The sequence below is a fragment of the Lucilia cuprina genome, chromosome 5, assembly GCF_022045245.1.
Source record: "Lucilia cuprina isolate Lc7/37 chromosome 5, ASM2204524v1, whole genome shotgun sequence".
In the NCBI taxonomy this organism is placed as follows: Eukaryota; Metazoa; Arthropoda; class Insecta; order Diptera; family Calliphoridae; genus Lucilia; species Lucilia cuprina.
Genome location: NC_060953.1, coordinates 44,518,915 through 44,537,340, shown reverse-complemented (window position 1 = coordinate 44,537,340; position 18,426 = coordinate 44,518,915). Strand labels below are relative to the sequence as shown.

At 28.4% G+C, this 18,426-nt stretch overlaps 1 protein-coding gene across 2 annotated transcripts; it reads right to left on the bottom strand.

Moving 5' to 3' along the window:
- Positions 1–1,395: 1,395 nt before the first annotated feature.
- Positions 1,396–17,874, bottom strand: LOC111683361 (guanine nucleotide-binding protein G(f) subunit alpha). 2 transcript variants are annotated; one of them, XM_023445435.2, is made up of 5 exons: positions 17,328–17,870; positions 9,706–9,906; positions 7,560–7,728; positions 2,630–2,727; positions 1,396–2,557 (listed from the first exon to the last, which is right to left on the bottom strand). In XM_023445435.2, exons 1-5 carry the CDS (start codon positions 17,336–17,338, stop codon positions 1,864–1,866), a joined length of 1,173 nt encoding a protein of 390 aa, XP_023301203.1. In that variant the 5' UTR covers positions 17,339–17,870; the 3' UTR covers positions 1,396–1,863. The 2 variants fall into 2 exon arrangements, with proteins under 2 accessions (XP_023301203.1, XP_046808729.1); XM_046952773.1 differs by lacking the exon at positions 9,706–9,906 and having other exon boundaries at positions 17,328–17,874.
- Between the last annotated feature and the right edge of the window lie 552 nt (positions 17,875–18,426).

Below are 18,426 nucleotides of genomic sequence, written 5' to 3'. Positions count from 1 at the left end.
CTAGTCTATAGTCTAGTCTATAGTCTAGTCTATAGTCTAGTCTATAGTCTAGTCTATAGTCTAGTCTATAGTCTAGTCTATAGTCTAGTCTATAGTCTAGTCTATAGTCTAGTCTATAGTCTAGTCTATAGTCTAGTCTATAGTCTAGTCTATAGTCTAGTCTAGTTAGTATAGTCTAGTCTATAGTCTAGTCTATAGTCTAGTCTATAGTATAGTCTAGTCTATAGTCTAGTCTATAGTCTAGTCTATAGTCTAGTCTATAGTCTAGTCTATAGTCTAGTCTATAGTCTAGTCTATAGTCTAGTCTATAGTCTAGTCTATAGTCTAGTCTATAGTCTAGTCTATAGTCTAGTCTATAGTCTAGTCTATAGTCTAGTCTATAGTCTAGTCTATAGTCTAGTCTATAGTCTAGTCTATAGTCTAGTCTATAGTCTAGTCTATAGTCTAGTCTATAGTCTAGTCTATAGTCTAGTCTATAGTCTAGTCTATAGTCTAGTCTATAGTCTAGTCTATAGTATTAGTCTATAGTCTAGTCTATAGTCTAGTCTATAGTCTAGTCTATAGTCTAGTCTATAGTCTAGTCTATAGTCTAGTCTATAGTCTAGTCTATAGTCTAGTCTATAGTCTAGTCTATAGTCTAGTCTATAGTCTAGTCTATAGTCTAGTCTATAGTGTAGTCTACAGTCTAGTCTATAGTCTAGTCTATAGTCTAGTCTACAGTCTAGTCTATAGTCTAGTCTATAATCTAGTCTATAGTCTTGTCTATAGTCTGGTCTATAATTTAGTCTATAGTCTATTCTATAGTCTACTATATAGTCTACTATATATTCTACTATATAGTCTACTATATTGTCGAGTTTATAGTCTAGTCTAAAGTCTAGTCTAGAGTCTATTGGTCAATCAGTTTAGAAGACTATAGATTTAAAATGCAAATACAAACATAGTTGAAACAGAACTTCGTCTATTCTCTTTTGTTATGATCTATTAACTTCAAGATTTCAGCAACTTGTAATAGGAATGATCCTTTCAGTTTCGCCAAGGATATTTGACTTTGTTGTAGTGCAAGTAAAGATCCATTGCAACAATGATCTTCAAGTATCCAATTTCTTTAAATCTAGACATAAATAACCAAGATGCCTGTACCTAGTGCAGAAGGTTTGCCCAAAGGCGGCCCAACATTTATACGTTAAACCACCAATACACAAATTATGAAATTGTGATAAAAATCGAACTTTATCTTTAGGTACGGTTTATAATTGAACAAATACCACATAGAAGGGGTTATTTCTTAATTTACCGTGACGTTATATAAATATCGATATACATATGTTTTAGTTTTCCTTTCATATAAGGAACTTCTTCTTTAAAAAAAAAATAAACTAAATTTGTGTTAAAAGTTTTTTTGTTAAATTTCCAGGTGCATTTTTTATTATTTATTACAAATGTGTTTGTTGTTTATAAAATATATTTAAAATTTATATACAAAATATAACTATACTAGGTATAACTATTACATTAGTTATTACAACTATTTACATTAGTTATTCAACATTTAATGATATAAATTATTGTAGCTGGTAACAGGCAAAAACTTCGTTTAAAAAATCTAAACTTTAGAAGAAATTTTAAAGATATAAAACTTATTTCGAGATCCCCACCTATTACCCAAGTGGTTATTAAGCACTAATGAAATGGTTACTTATTTTTTAAATGGTTTTCTTACATTAAGTTTTCTTTTCAACTTAAAACTATAACTTAATGGTAAAAAAATCACAGTCCATAATATTTTGTATTAAATTTACAAATTAAAATTAGTAAAAATCGCTTCAGGTCTATATAATATATAAATATTCTTATTGTCGATCAATAAAGATCCATGGAGGCCATATTTTCATGTAATATCATTTGATGGACATCATTGAATACCTTACGTATACAACTGGTATCGGTGGCCACGGTAAAATGATAATAACACTCACGTTTCGAGTTATGCATGTGATTGCGGGAGGGACGTTTCACCGGTTCTTGGGTTATATCGATAAGTTTTTGTTTTATAAACTTTTTCGTCCAATCACATTCATCGAAATAACTCTCAGCCTGAGGACTGTTGCGAAATTGTTCAAATTCGGGAAAATAATCAACAATATGTTTACCGGCTCTTATTTTACGTTCCATTATGTCTTGTTTATTCAGGAATACTATAAGACCGGCCGAGGCCAAGAAACGATTTTGCCAAACACCTCTAAAGAGATTTAAAGCCTCTTGCAAACGATTTTGTGTGGGATCTTCTCTCAGTGTTTGATCGAAATCACTGCAGGAGATTAAAAAGAGAACAGCTTGAATACCCTCGAATACTTGGATCCATTTATTGCGTTGATCACGTTGACCGCCAACATCGTACATGTGAAAGATTTGCTCACCGCCACCCATGTGTTTGGGAATCTCTACGCGGAATGATATATTATGGATGCCAGTAGTGATTTTACGACTGTGTAAAATATCCTCTGTAGAAGGGATATAATGAAAGTCTGAGATGCGTTCAAAGTTATCCAAAAAACTAAAAATAAAGAATTAAAAAAATATATAAATAAGTTTTTCCGTATAAAGTGTTAGATAAGAGAAAACTTACTATTTGGTACTATCGGATAAAGGAAATTCATTCGAGCGTTCAAAACATGTACGTATGCCAACATCATTCCATAATGTCATAACATGATCACAATATTCCTGCAAAAATGTACAAACAAATTAAATGTTTTAATTAATGAATAATATTTAATCATAATCTTAAACAACGACAACAATGACTACTACTCTAAAGTATAAATAACGTATTTTCCCCAAAAAATATATACAAAAAAAAAAAAATCTGCTATGTCGTACGTTCTCAGTGCCGCATTATAATCTTATCACTTGTCGTATATCATAACGTCAATATCGTTGACGATTTATTTAAAGTTATATATCAAAATGAGTCAAATTTAATTCTAAAATTATTAAATGTTATTATTTGTAATTTATTTAATTTTACAAGAAGCAGGGGTTTTCTAATCTACGCCGGTGTGTTGTGTGGGAGAAAAAGATTTATTATATATTATAGACTGTAATACTAATTGGCAATGTAAAATCTAATATTAAATTGGACTTTACATTCTATAAATTATGAGTATTATGTGAGAGTTTATAACCATTTTATTGTGTAAAATCAATTGGATTATAATGGGAAATTCTTCGTTTAATTAATACTTGACTAGAGCAATGTAGGAAGAGTACTAGGTCTCTTCCCACGTTTTTAACACTTGTAAATGTTATTGTTAAAAATTTAGGAAAGACTTAAACTTAAGAGATCTTCTAAGATCTTAAGACTGGCTCTTAATTGTGACCACAAGTCACTATTTTTTAAATTGATCGTCAGAACAGTTGGATACCATGCTCTATTTTGCAATCAGTTTGATTTAGAATGAAATCTAAGATCCCTGTTTAACTATACACTGAGACCATCAGAATAGCCCCATTTCAACACACCATACAAGTGGAGAGTCTGTGATAAGCAATGGACTTGGTTATCCAAGAAAAAGATTAAAAGAAAGATCGGTTTATTTGTTTACTTCAACCGGACTATTACCGGGTCAATGTAAACTATCTACAAACTTTGGAGTTCTTGGAAAGAAGTTGAATATCGTACAGAAACAAAAATATGGTAAAAGGAGATTAAATGATCATTTGCTGATCATATAAGAAGATCTTAAGATCATTAAACGTTTCCCTGAAAAGAAGAAACTTCTATACCTTTAAGTCCGAAAAGCTCTCAAAATAAAATGTGATAAAAGCAGATCAAATGATCATTAAACTAAGCTTCACCGATATCGTCCACTATTAAAATACAGATTTGGAAAACAAATAGTTATGAAAGTTGGAAAATATAAGGAGAAAATTTTAATGAACACGATCAGAAGTAAACCTGAACGGAATTCATAAATATTGAGAGATCACGTTCTTTTATGTGGAAGTAAACCGGAAGGGAATTCAGAAATATTGAGAGATCACGCACACCTTTGGGACGAATGACTATGGCGCGATCACTAACATCATAACAAAGGTAAATAGTAGATCTTTGGATTCTACTATGCTAATCTTTGAAATTCACACGATCGGACCAGATCTAATCTGGTGCTATTAGAAGTCGCTTACAGTTCTTACATGTAGTTGTAAGTTCTTACATTGTGTATATTAAATTTACACATTAACGCGATCATTAACATTATAGCAAAGCCTAATAAGTGTCGATCTTTAGAATTAAAACAATCCTAATCTTTGGAATTTACATTTAGTGATCGTGCCTTGTTCTATCATATTATATTGATGAAAGTAGTGATAGTTCTTTAATGCGGCTGTTAATTCATATTGATAAGATTATGCATACCACAATGGCGATTAAAGTCTTATTTAGATCATCAGGTCATTTGGAGATCAATTTTGCTCTCCATGCTTTTAGGATGACAGAAAATAATGCCGATCGTAAAGTAAATGGAGGCGAATAGCAAAAGTCAAAATATCTAAACCACTAGTCAACTCATGAGTCAAATCGATAGTTATTTAGGATGTAGATCACTAGGACAGCAGCAAAGGGAGCTTAGCAGAAGGATTATAAAAAATTAGGTTATATTTGTCAAACGGTTATGTCATAGATCGGTTTCTATTCCAACTGTGGATAACACAATCAAAGTAAATATCACCTGGGACATGTGTTAAACAAAATATACGAAAAAAATGCAGCATTATAATTAGAAAACATTAATAACACTTCAAAATTGTTGATCAAAAAAAAGTCTAACGATTAAGTTATCACTAACTAACTAAAGATTAAAATTGCACTTAAAATCTAAACACTAATTTACTTTTAATATAAATGAAAATCTTTGTAGTTCATTAAACCTTTAGTGAAAAGGTCACAGAATTAAATTACAAACTAAATACAACTAAACTGATTTAAACACATCAAGCAGTTTCATCAGCCAATAGACCAACAAATTATCGGATGATGTTAACATGTTGTAAGTTTATCATTTATATCTAATCACATATCTATATTTAAATCACATATAAAATTTATCTTGATCTAATTATAAATAATTAGCAGTCAAGTGTAGTCATGATAATGTTAGATGTTAATCATTTAAATGTAGTGTAAAGGTGGCGGGGGGTGGGAGTTGTGTTATATATTTGATTTCGGATAAAGTTATAGAAATTTTAATTTAACAATTTCCTAAGTACCTTTATGATATTTGTCTAAAGATCTTAATAAAAAAAAATATTTTAAGTGCTTAAATATTAAGATTTCCAAAAAATTGATTATTCTCTAATGACGCAAATGAGGCAGGCAAGTGTCAATTTTTGTTTTGCACAGCTTTTAATACTTTAAATATTATATTTGTTTTTAATTTTTGTTTTATTTAAACACAAGTTTTTCTACTGTTTATTATTTAAACTTTGTGGTTTATTGATATTTTTTTTTATTTTTGAATAAACAACAAATGCTAATAATATTGAAAGAAGAAACACTTGTGGATAAGAAAAATAAAGTTAAAATATCATTGTCTATATATTTTAATGAAAATTATTTAAAAAAATCTTGATTTTATTGACAAGAAACTATTCAGTTAAATCCTTTAAACTATTTAAAAAAAATTTATGGAAAGTTTTGTTAATTTAGCTAAATATTTTACATTAAAACTTATGTCTAATATAAATATTTGTTTTAAATCTATTTATGGTTTTAATATTATTTATAAATTAAAATTTAACAAAAAAACACTTGTTAAAATAAAACAACTAAATGGCGCTTAAAATTAAGCATTTTAGTTAAAGCCACCATTTTAATTTATATAACAATGTATACATATCCGTTTTTCACAACGATCGGTGCTTTCAATGTCAATGTAGACCTCATAGACGGAATTTACAATTATTAAGTGATCATTGACGCGATCACTAACATTACAACAAAGGTTAATAGTCGATCTTTGGAATCGAATATGCTAATGTTGAGAATTAACACGATCTTACCAGTTTTTGATCGAGTGTGATTGCTCATAGGATTTTGACAACACAATTACTTTTTTCATGTAGTTGTACGTCCTTATATATGTTTATGGAATACATACATTGACGCCATCACCAACATTGTAACCAAAATTAATTATGGAATCTTTGGATTTACCACGATCGTACCAGTTTATGATCAAGTCTTGTGCTATCAGATGTTGCTTACAGGATTTTGACAACATAATTAGTTTTTTTCATGTAGTTGTAAGTCTTCTTTGGAATCGACTTTGCTTGTCTTTGGATTCAACACGATCGTACCAGTTTATAATCGAGTCTTGTGCTATCAGATGTTGCTTACAGGATTTTGACAACACAATCACTTCTTTCATGTGGTTGTAAATCCTTTATATGTAATTTACAATTGACACGATCACTACCATTATAACAAAGGCTATTTTTTGATCTTTGGGATCTAGTTTAATACGATCGGATCAGTTAATGATCGAGTTTGGTGCTATATGGAATTCACACATTGACGCGATCACAAAGGTCTACAGACGCTTTTTGGAATCTACTATACTAGTCTTTGGAACTACCATGATCGGACGACTTTTTTCAGTTTTTTTATTGACGCGATCACTATAATAATAACAAAGGTTTATAGTCAATCTTTGGAATATATTGATGTGAGAAATTAGAAAGTATTGAGAGATCACTTATAACATTTAGCTACTAAGCATTGATGTCAGTTGATGATCGTGTTTTGTTCTATATTGACCTATTGATTAGATCACTTACACCATAATTGCAACTAGAGAGATCACTAGCTATTCAGCATTGATATCAGTTGATGATCGATCGTATTGACATATTGATGAGATCAATTACACCATAATTGCAATTAAACGATAAACGTGTTATTTAGCTCATCAGATTATTTAGAGATCAATTTTTATTTGTTATCCATGCTCTTAGGATGACAGAAATAATGCCGATCGTGCTACATAAAGGCAAACATAAAGAGCCAAATTAACCAAACACAAGTCAAGTCCAGAGTCAGAGCATTTTAAATTAGAATCACAATTTTAATTCATACATAGAACAATAACTACATATCCATTTTCTATAAAAAGGTTTAAGTTTAAGTCTAGACAATCACCTCTTAGAGCAGTTTAATAGCACATGTTATAAACAAATATTGCAACCTTGCTATTATTTATTATATTTAATACTTTTTGCAAATAAACACAAAGAAAAAAACTATTAAACGGAAAATAAAACAAATATTATTAAAAAAAACAACACTATAGTAAAGTGTAACCCATTGAATTTACTACAATTAACATTTGTTTAACACATGAACCAATTGAAAGTACGCAGATATACAAACATACTTGATATAAAAATATTGCAAAAAAAAAAGAATAAAATACAATGACTACAAAATTTCTAGTTGTTTCACTAATAATCCATAATAATTTTGTGTTTTTTAAAAAGCGATCTTGCAAACTTACCTCATTCATATATTCAGGCGCCGTTTCGCCCATTGTTAAAATATAGGCAGCACTGTGTTTACTAGCACAACTTTGATATTCTAGACCCAATATTGACATATGTTGGACTAGTTGATATATAGATTCATGGATATTTTGATAGATTTCAGGTATTTTATCACGACGTTCACTGGAAGAGGGAAAAATGTAAAAGGGAGTTTAGAACAATGTTTACAAAATAATATTGATTTTATAAGTTCAAAAATATTAGATTTAGAAAATTTCCCGACAATTTTAAACCTGATCACGATCTTTAAAAAAAAGGAAATTATTGTGAAATGATAAGTTTATAGGAGAGAGAGAGATCGATACCAAAAACAAGTAGCAGCTTAAATTTTAAAACTTCGTTAATGGAAAGGAATACAGTAATACACAACCTGATTCAAGCAAGATAATGCCCGAAATTACAAAGATAAAGATTGATCCAACGTTTCAACGAAACACTGGATCAATATTTAGCTTTCTAGAAAGAAACAATATAATAAATGCTTGGAACTAATCAAGTAATTGACACACAATTAGTTTTTGATGGATTTTTGGAGAATAGAGATCTAGAAACAACAGAAAACTTAAATCTAAATCTTTTTATTCCCCGAAGAAAGGGAATGATGGAAATATGGGTTTTATAAAGAACTAACAACTTATTACAAAAGATGTAGTTCAGTGTTCTTTATTAAGACTAAAGATAAAGATCAAAATTTTAAAGCATGGAAATAAACTGAAAGAGAACTAGTTCCATTCCACGGAACAAGTATAGAGTCTTTGGATTTAATGAACCAAAACAAAATAGTAAGTGAAGCGAACTAGTCAGTTGATCAGGAGATCGACCATAACGATATTTACAAAGAAACCCTGACTTAAGAAATAAGTTTTATATTATCATGAGAAAGAAGCGGAACTGATGAATAGGTTGCTCTTCTATTGATTGGTTTCTAGGGAATAAAGATCGGAACTTTAGATATCAACAAACAAACGCTATCTTAAAATAAAAGTTATCATCAGAAGGAAGGGAAACAGATAGATAACTAGTCCATGCATAGATTCCTAAAGAATGGAGATGGAAACTTTAGTTAGTTATACATTAAATCCGAAGAAATACTCTTAGGCATCTATCAGGAATGTTGTGCGCTCCTTAACCATTGAATCAGGTAGGAATCGAACGCATTACCTCCGATCTAACAGACTAGAACACTAACTACTAACCTTCCGGAGGCCACTGAAACTTTAGAGTTCAGAAAACAACAACAATCTTATGAAAGTAAATGAACTAGTTCGGTACTGCAAACTGAATAGCTATCGAGATCGGAACTTTAACATACGAAAGGCAATTAACACAAAACTACTTATTTAGGACTTGGGTTAATGAATGTTTTATTGATGCCAAAGGAAACAAATACAGAACTAGTCCGGTGATGGACTTTAAAAAGAACGGAAACAGATCAAGAAACAGTCGTCAATTTTTGAGTTCAAAAACAACTGCCAACTCATTTGGATAGGAAGGAATCAATATAGACCTAGGCTAGTGACGGACTCTTGATAGATAGACATTTGAAACAGGATTGAAATCTTCAAATCTTTTAATTTGAAACAAAATTTTAATAATTCTCTTAAGGAAGGAAACATTTAATAGTTTTCTAGCGAATAGAAATCGATACATGGATTTTGGAAAATTTTTTAAGGAGATAGAGATACATAGAGAGATTTGCTTGGTAACAAATTGTCACCAAAGTGTTTATAATTTTCTAATAACATTATGTATTGTTGACAACTCAATGTTGTTTCATTGTAACAGTTCGTTGTCAAAGTCTAAATGTGAGCAAACGTTGTAAGCTCACTATTGGCAACAAGCCGTGGTCAATAGTTAGCTTATAATCTCTAACTAAGAGAGTATAAGAATAACTGTATTGTCAATATCTGCTCCAATCAAACCTATGTATTGTTTTGATGATTCTTTAGGTATAGAGATCGAATCTTTAAAGTGACTCGATTTAAGAGAGTCAAAGAATTCGAGTGGAAAAACTCTACTTTAAAACTCCTTTAAAACAACTACATTTACATTTCTAACAAATCTTGTTAATCGAATCTTTTGTACTTTCACTTTACTTACTCATCTGAAAAGCCATTAATGTGCAAAATACGCATTTGTTTAATAATAGTAGTTTTGCCGGATTCAGCAGTGCCCAAGAGTAAAATTTTTACCGCTTCACGAAAATTTTTCTGCATATCACTGCATTTACGTTCGACTTCTTTGGAAGAGGCTTTCAAATCATCTGGATGAGTTTTTGAGTGCCTCAGACACCGTAACATTCTGAAAAGTTAACAAAAGGAAAACATGAAATACATTAAACCATAAAAAAAATCAAATAAAGAGCAAGATCGCATGTTAACGATCCCTAGTTTCTCTTACAAATTCGCCTAAGTGTATTTATATTGTTTATATTTATTATTAAGCTATTTAAGCCCTAACTCGTGCCTATTATGAAATCCTCTAAGAATTTATTTTTAACAACAAAATCGACCAATTTCACACATTCTGTTAATAACTGAAAAAAAAATTATTTCTTTGTATTTAGCTACACAAGAATTTCAAATATTTAAACAAATATTTATTGTGGTTAATTTAAAAAAATTATTTTTTTTTATTTGCTAAAAATAGCATTAAATACTTTGAAATATTATGAAATTCTAAATACTACGAAGTTTTTTTTATCTGTCTATATAAAAGATATTAAATTGTCAATTAATAACTTTTAGTAATACCGATAATTATTGCTATTTGATGACAATTGTCGTCGGTACAATAAAATAAACACTTTTTTTACAATTCAAAGAAATATGTTTATCTCAATATCTTATCATTTCACATATTAGTCTTATTTTCTAATTATTTTCTGTTATTCGAAAGAAAATTTTGAAATGCCTAAAAAAGGTACTTTTTTGCCAAAAATTAAATATTTTTTTGTTTATAATTTATCTACAGACATGTGTATCAAATATCTTTTAAAACAAGATCTAAGAAAATGTTTAAAAATAAGCAATAGTTTATTTTTAAAGTTTAGAATGTTAGAAAAGTTAAAAACAAAACTTGCTACTACTACTACTTTAAGCAACTAATCATAGTAAAGTAGCAAATTTAACAACCTTGCCAAAAAAAAAAGTTAAAAATCGAAAACCTATCGTTTTAATAAACTCCATTTTGTTTAATTCTACTTATTTGTTTTTTAAATTTTCTGTTTTTCCTACATATGAGTAAATAGTTTAATTGATCTTTATTTTTATTACTTTTTTTTTAAATTTAAATTGTTTATATTCTTTGTGTAGGTGTTAGTAAATAAATGCAATAAAAATGTTTAAATATTTCAAAGGGAAAGTAATTAAATTAATTGTTTTGTATTTTTGTTTCACTAAAAAAAAACGTTAAAATAACAAATAAAAGTTGTGTGTGTGTATGTATAAACAAAAATATATTGTTGTTTTGTTGTTCAATCAAAAAATTAATTGTTTTAAGACATTTTGCAAAAATTCATTGGAATATAATATTTGTTTTCTTTTTTTCGAAATGGTGAAAAAAAAAACACTTTGTGCACTTCGAATCGAGAGAAAAGAAGATAATTTGAAGAAATAACACGCCATTAGTTAACGACCTAGACCTATACTAGGAAAGTCCAAATATTCAAATGTGTGTTTAACGATCTTGTTCGAATCTTTTAACTTAAAATGTACTAAACTGTTGTACGACACTTTCTTGACAGTTTTGTTAAGATATAAGCGGCTATTTCTCTGAAAAGAGCTAATTGATCATTCCTTTACGATCACAATGGGATTAAATATATTTAGTTCTACATCAGTTTTAGTGCAGATCTAGTTTAGTTATAGTTCAGTTCTTGTTTATTTCTAGATAAGTTCTAGTTCATTTCTAGTTCCCTTCTAGTTCAGTTCTAGTTCAGTTCTATTTCAGTTCTAGTTCAGTTCCAGATCATTTCTATTTCATTTCTAGTTCACTTCTAAATCAGTTCTATTTCAGTTCTAGTTCAGTTCTAGTTCAGTTCTAGTTCAGTTCTAGTTCAGTTCTAGTTCAGTTCTAGTTCAGTTCTAGTTCAGTTCTAGTTCAGTTCTAGTTCAGTTCTAGTTCAGTTCTAGTTCAGTTCTAGTTCAGTTCTAGTTCAGTTCTAGTTCAGTTCTAGTTCAGTTCTAGTTCAGTTCTAGTTCAGTTCTAGTTCAGTTCTAGTTCAGTTCTAGTTCAGTTCTAGTTCAGTTCTAGTTCAGTTCTAGTTCAGTTTTAGTTCAGTTCTAGTTCAGTTCTAGTTCAGTTCTAGTTCAGTTCTAGTTCAGTTCTAGTTCAGTTCTAGTTCAGTTCTAGTTCAGTTCTAGTTCACTTCTAGTTCACTTCTAGTTCAGTTCTAGTTCAGTTGCAGTTCTGTTCTAGTTTAGTTCTAGTTCAGTTGTAGTTCAGTTCTAGTTCCGTTCTAGTTCCGTTCTAGTTCAGTTCTAGCTCAGTTCTAGTTCAGTTCTAGTTCAGTTCAGTTCTAGTAAACGAATTTTTTAGTGAAAGATTCTGTCGCAGAATGCTTTAGATTGCTCACCCCAAACAGCCCGTTTTGGGACTTGTTCCTATTATTATTATTAGATTATTAATTGTGGTTATTATCAAGTTCAGTTCTAGTTCAGTTCTAGTTCAGTTCTAGTTCAAGTCTAGTTCAGTTCTAGTTCAGTTCTAGTTCAGTTCTAGTTCAGTTCTAGTTCAGTTCTAGTTCAGTTCTAGTTCAGTTCTAGTTCAGTTCTAGCTCAGTTCTAGTTCAGTTCTAGTTCAGTACTAGTTCAGTTCTAGTTCAGTTCTAGTTCAGTTCTAGTTTAGTTCTAGTTCAGTTCTAGTTCAGTTCTAGTTCAGTTCTAGTAAACGTACTTTTTAGTGAAAGATTCTGTCGCAGAATGCTTTAGATTGCTCACCCCAAACAGCCCGTTATGGGACTTGTTCCTATTATTATTATTATTAGATTATTAATTGTGGTTATTATGTAGCGGTCAAGAGTTATTGTACTGTAAATCAGTGCTAATCAATAATATTTTTCAAAAATCATGAAAAAATATCTTCAAAAAAATGTTAAGTATTTATTTACTTACAAAAATATGTTTATGATTTTATTTTTTAAAAAAAGCATATTTGTATAATAAATTTAAAAATAAAACATGAACGGCTTATTAGCCACTAAAAAATAATTTAAAATCAATTCAAAATTTGTTGACATAATAAACTTTAAGATAATAAATTGATTTAAACTAGACGATAACAAGTTATTAGCATAATTATAATATTAAGGAAAATTTTTGATATATTTAAATATTTGCCAATATATATATTTTTTTACAATTTACAACTAAATTTATTCACATTACTGTAATTTTTAAGTACAGCCTAAGCTTTTTAAATATTTAAAGATAATAAATGTATTTTGTCTATATTATGCATTAGTTTAATAACATTTTGAAGCAAAAATTGCTATCTTGTTTTTTTTTATTGATGATTGGTGGTCAAGTGTGATTTTTATTATCTACACACTTTTTTTCGCGTTTTTATATAAATATAAATATATTTTATTCACGTTTTCAAATCAATTTAAAATGATACGATTTGCGTGCAATAATTTTGTTTCTGGCACTGATTTCTTAACAGTCAAAATCTGAATAGATAATTTTTTTTTAATAAAGTGTTATAAATTTCCGGTTTAATGAAAACTGACTAGAATGGAATTTTTTTTTTCATTTAACTAACATTAAATAAAGAAAATTAAAAAAAAAACTTAAAAATTTTAAAAATCTTTTAAAACTCTTATTTAAAAAAAATTATCTTTAAAAATATTAAAGTCCATCAGTAAGACCTTATGCCACTTTCTTAGGCGACATGTGGTGGTGGGTTTTTATAGGTTGATTGGTCAATTGAAAAATTATCTAGGAATGTTCAATATCTAAATAATAACATAAAGGAATTTCAGATAAGCTTTCTCTATGAATTTCTATGAGTTTTAATTTAGATTTAATGAATGAAATTCTTTCTTATTTTTGTAATAATAAGCAGAAGTCTTATTCTTATTTTAAAGAATTTCTTTAATTAGATTCATTTCTTTTGAAATTATAAATCAACTGGTTTATTATATACATACCTACGTTTATAGGAATAGGCGCCTCAGCCATTTTATATATATAATATATATAAACATTTTGATTTCTTATCAAAGCAGTGGCATCGGTAAAATAATAATTTCCTTGTAATTGTTGTTGTTATTTTGCGAGTTAAGACTTGATAAACTAATCAACAAAAATATTAATAAGTTTTTATATTCAAAAATTATTTTGAAAAAGAAAAAAGAAAAAACAACAATACAAATTATCATACAAGTCATGGGACTCGAGCCTGCCAATAAAAGTTTTTTTTTCGCAAATCTTATCAAAATTTTAAAAATTATTGCAGAATTTTTTCAGAACCTTTTACCTGACCTACACTTTTGCAATTAATAGGCAAATGCAAGTCCATATGTGAGTCATTTTATAATGATGAATTTATAATAGATCTTTTGTTATCTTTAGGTCTTAGAATTTTATCATATTTTCTACAGTTAGTTAGTCATTCTCGACGGACCTTAGTTTTTATTTTTATTCTTTAATTGTAAATATATCAAATATAGAAAGTCTTAAGTGACATTTTATAATTTCTTATCTTGTCAGTTTTTTTTCTTTTACATTCAGGCCATTTCTTTTTATATTATTTATTATAATTAGATGTTTGTATGTTCTGGTGAATTTGAATAGATTTATTGATATATGGTTTTTATCTGAAATTTTAAATGTCATTTTAATAATGGCCGTAAGTTGATTGACATTTTGTTATTGACAAATCAAACTTTAACTTGAGTTTTTGATTACAGTTAAATGATATTGCTATCTCAAGTTGTAATTGCACGGATTTCTTAATATATGATCATCATTATGCAGTGATCTTATAGAAAATTTGTGATTCCATGAGATTCTTATAAAGGTCATAAAGCCCTATCTTATTTAAACATTAAGCAGTCTTAATATAAGAAAGGATTTCTTTAAACGAATTAAAAAAGTCTGATGCTATATATCATTCTGAAATAATAAAATTAAATAGATAGAGAACATTGTGTAAGAAATAACCTGGTCTAGTGTATGGATCTCTTAAAGAAATCTAACTTAAAATAAAGATGTATTAGAAGTCATGTTCCTCTCGTAATCTAAATTGATCTGAGAAATTAGACTAGATCTCTTAATGATCTTACGATTTCTTAATGATAATCGTATTCTATAGCAGATAACTAAGTCTAAGACAATCGAAACTCTCGATCAGCGATATCTTAGAGACTAATATTTCCCGTATTCGTAAAATAATTTCTATTTGAAAGATTTCTTTTGATATAATTTGAATTTGAATGATTTGGATTCTAGATGAAATCTAATACATCTGCATTATTGTCAATTGCAGGGGTATATAGTTATGTATCTTGGACCTCAGATAAATCTGATTATATTTCTCTTATCTACAGCAATGAGCAAATATCATTTGAGAAACAACGCCAGTTGTCAAGAAACTCTCGATCAGCGATGTCTTAGAGATCCAATATTTCCCATATTCGCAAAATAATTTCTATTGGAAAAAATTTTTGAATATGAATTGGATTTAACATTTAGGAACTTAAAACATCTATAGGGACTTAATACATTTCAATTCTTTTCTATTGGAGATATATATGTATCTCTGATCTCAGATTACTCTGATTGATGTCTTGGAAGTTGCTTATTTTACTTACTTTCAAATCATGATAAGAGAGGAAATTTGTAAATTTGTAGAACTGACAAGTTGGGGAGGTCTTATTCTAGTCTAGTCGTCTATTCTGAATTAACATTATCAGCAATATGGATGCCTGGAATCTTATCAATAAGGAAGTCATACTAATATAAAACGTAGTATAAAGAACTCAGATAGTATCCACTTTGATAAAAGCTTAAAAAGACAAGTCCGAACAAGAATAGCTTGAGGTCGCCCGATTTATGATCTCAAGAGGTGCAATGAATAAAAAATCCATAACAAATAATACTTTAGATTCTTGTGATTGTAATTGAGATTGTGAACTATACACTCAGATCGAAATATTTCACGCAAACTAATGACATTATAAAGTATTGATTTGTTTTTTGATTTTTGTAAAGAAGACGAGACCGATATATGATCTCTAGAAGTGATTGCGTAAAAAAAGATAATACTTTGGATTCTTGTAATTGTAATTGTTGATCAAGATCTAAGAATTTTTTATCGGTCAAAATCGCAAAAGTGTTTTCTGTACTTGGGACTATGTAAAATATCCACTCAGATCGGGGGACTAAATGCCAAATAATCAAATTATAAAGTATTGATTAGTTTTATGGATTTTTGTTGTTGTAATTCTCCATTAAGATTGTAAAATTTAAAAACTCGAAATCCCCAATAATGTATTTAGTGCTTTGGTCTTTTTAGACTGTGAATTATCTTATCAGATCCGATTAGATCATGGACTTTAATGCCGCCTGTTTATTTAAATGATTTTAATGACTTTGAAAACGAATTACTTGCCTTTAAATAAAGCAATCATTTAATTGAAATAGCATCCTTTCGACTAAACTTCTTCAGACTTTGGAAGAGTAGCAAAAGGTAAATGGATCACACAATTTGACTTTAACTGACCTTATAGTGATGTGTACTGAACAGAAATCGAAAGAAGTCATTAATTCTTTGAATTTATGTAAATGTATTGAATAAAGCAGTCGCTGTATTGGAATTCGGATCGATTTAAAAGGATCCCATTTTTATATTTAGATGCTAGAACTAGAAGCAAACAAAGTACACATTTTCTTCTGTCTGGAGTATATCTTTAAAAGTGTGTAGACCATAAATTTTCAAATATTATCAAAGTCTAATACAAATTTTACAAAGAAATTTCTATTTGGGCGGGGTTGGCTTAACCGATTATGACAATTTAAAATTATCTTTGTAAATATTTATTACAAATCTTTATGATTCTTTTTTGTTTTTCTATTATTAGTAAACAAAAATAAAGGTTTTCAATAACTCTATTAATAAGTAGTTGTTATAAATAACTAGAAATTTTTATTTTATTACATCAACAAAAATATGTTTTAGATAAAAAACTACACGTTACCAGTAATCACCTTAAATAAAAAAAATTTTAACAAATGTATGCTAAAATAATCATGTAAATCATAAATAAATTTACGAAAAACTTGTGCCAACTGAAAATACTACAATGTTTAAAACTTGGTAACACTATTGGACTTGGTAACATAATACAATAACGGTCTATATACTTACATATATAATTGGATCACATAGTAATTGTTTTACGATATTGTTTCTTTGTTTCAAGTCAAATTATTATATTAAATATGGGTCATATATCAAACAAATAATAACAAATATTACAGATAAGTAAAAGGGGTTTAGTAATAAGTAATCCAAGGGCCTATCTAGTGTAAGCGATTTTTTAAATATTTATATATTTACAAGCATTTTGAAACTTTTATATCGATCTAGATTTGTATTATTAAGCAATTGTCTGATTCCTCAAATTCTCGAAAACCTTTCTATAACTGTACATAACAAACTAATGCCATTTATTTTGAAACTTAATATCATAATTCTTAATTCAAATTTTTACTCACTTTAATTTCATTTTGGAAAGTATTTTTAAGCCCGTTAATTGCCCAAGATCACAAAGTTAAAATATTTTATTTTTAGATTAAATTACGAATAATTTTTAAAAGTTTTTTATATCTTTCTTTTTTAATGATTGTTGTTTAAAAAGTCTTTGAAATATTAAAGGAATTTCCGTATATTTGTTTTGTTTTTAAAAAAAATCACACTTTTTTAAAAACACTTTACTTGTTTACTTTTAAAACGGAAGTGATTTTCTACATTAATCCTTTACACAACGCACTTTAGTATAACAGTTTTGTTTTTTTTTTTTATAAAAAGTTTTATAACAAATTTCTTTTTTTTACTAAATGATTTCTTTTTTAAAAATTCTAAAATAATTCTTTTATTTATATTTTTCTCAAGTTCTGTTCTTTTATTTTATTTTTATTTTAAATTCACTTCTTTTACTTTCCGTTCTATTATTCTATTCTAAGCGAACGAACGTCTTGTTTGTAATTAATATGATCCGTAACTGAAACGTTTTATCGGTTCAACGTTAACTTATAAATTAAATGTGGTTGGTGTGGATAATGAAACATATAAAATATACACTTTCAGTAGACCCGATCAATTATTATTGTTATTATTATTATAACAGCAGAGTCATAACAGAAAACAAAAACAATTTCATTTTAACAACAATATCTGATAAGATTAAAGAACTCGAAACAGTCGGGCGGGCAGTCATAATTTTGTAGAAAAAAATGAAAAAATAGGTACTCGGTTTTTCGCACTATTGAGAAGAGAGAACGATAGAAAGAGAATTTAGCAAAAAAAAAAATTAATTGTTAGTGTTAATTTGTTTCACTATTTTTTTGTTGGCTTTATCGTTTTATCAAAATTATCAGGGCTGGGAGATATGAGAATTTGCCAACTAAAATGTTATTTTTTAAAAAAACTTCAATTTTTTCAGTTCAGTTAAGTTCTAGGTGAGTTCTAGTTCAGTTGTAGTTCAGTTCTAGTTCAGTTCTAGTTCAGTTCTAGTTCAGTTCTAGTTCAGTTCTAGTTCAGTTCTAGTTCAGTTCTAGTTCAGTTCTAGTTCAGTTCTAGTTCAGTTCTAGTTCA

Coding starts and splice junctions, on each gene's coding strand:
- LOC111683361 (XM_023445435.2), bottom strand. Junction 7,729..9,705: donor ATTAATGGCTTTTCAGATGA/GTAAGTAAAGTG, acceptor TCCCTCTTCCAG/TGAACGTCGTGATAAAATAC. Junction 2,728..7,559: donor CGCCTGAATATATGAATGAG/GTAAGTTTGCAA, acceptor ACATTTTTGCAG/GAATATTGTGATCATGTTAT.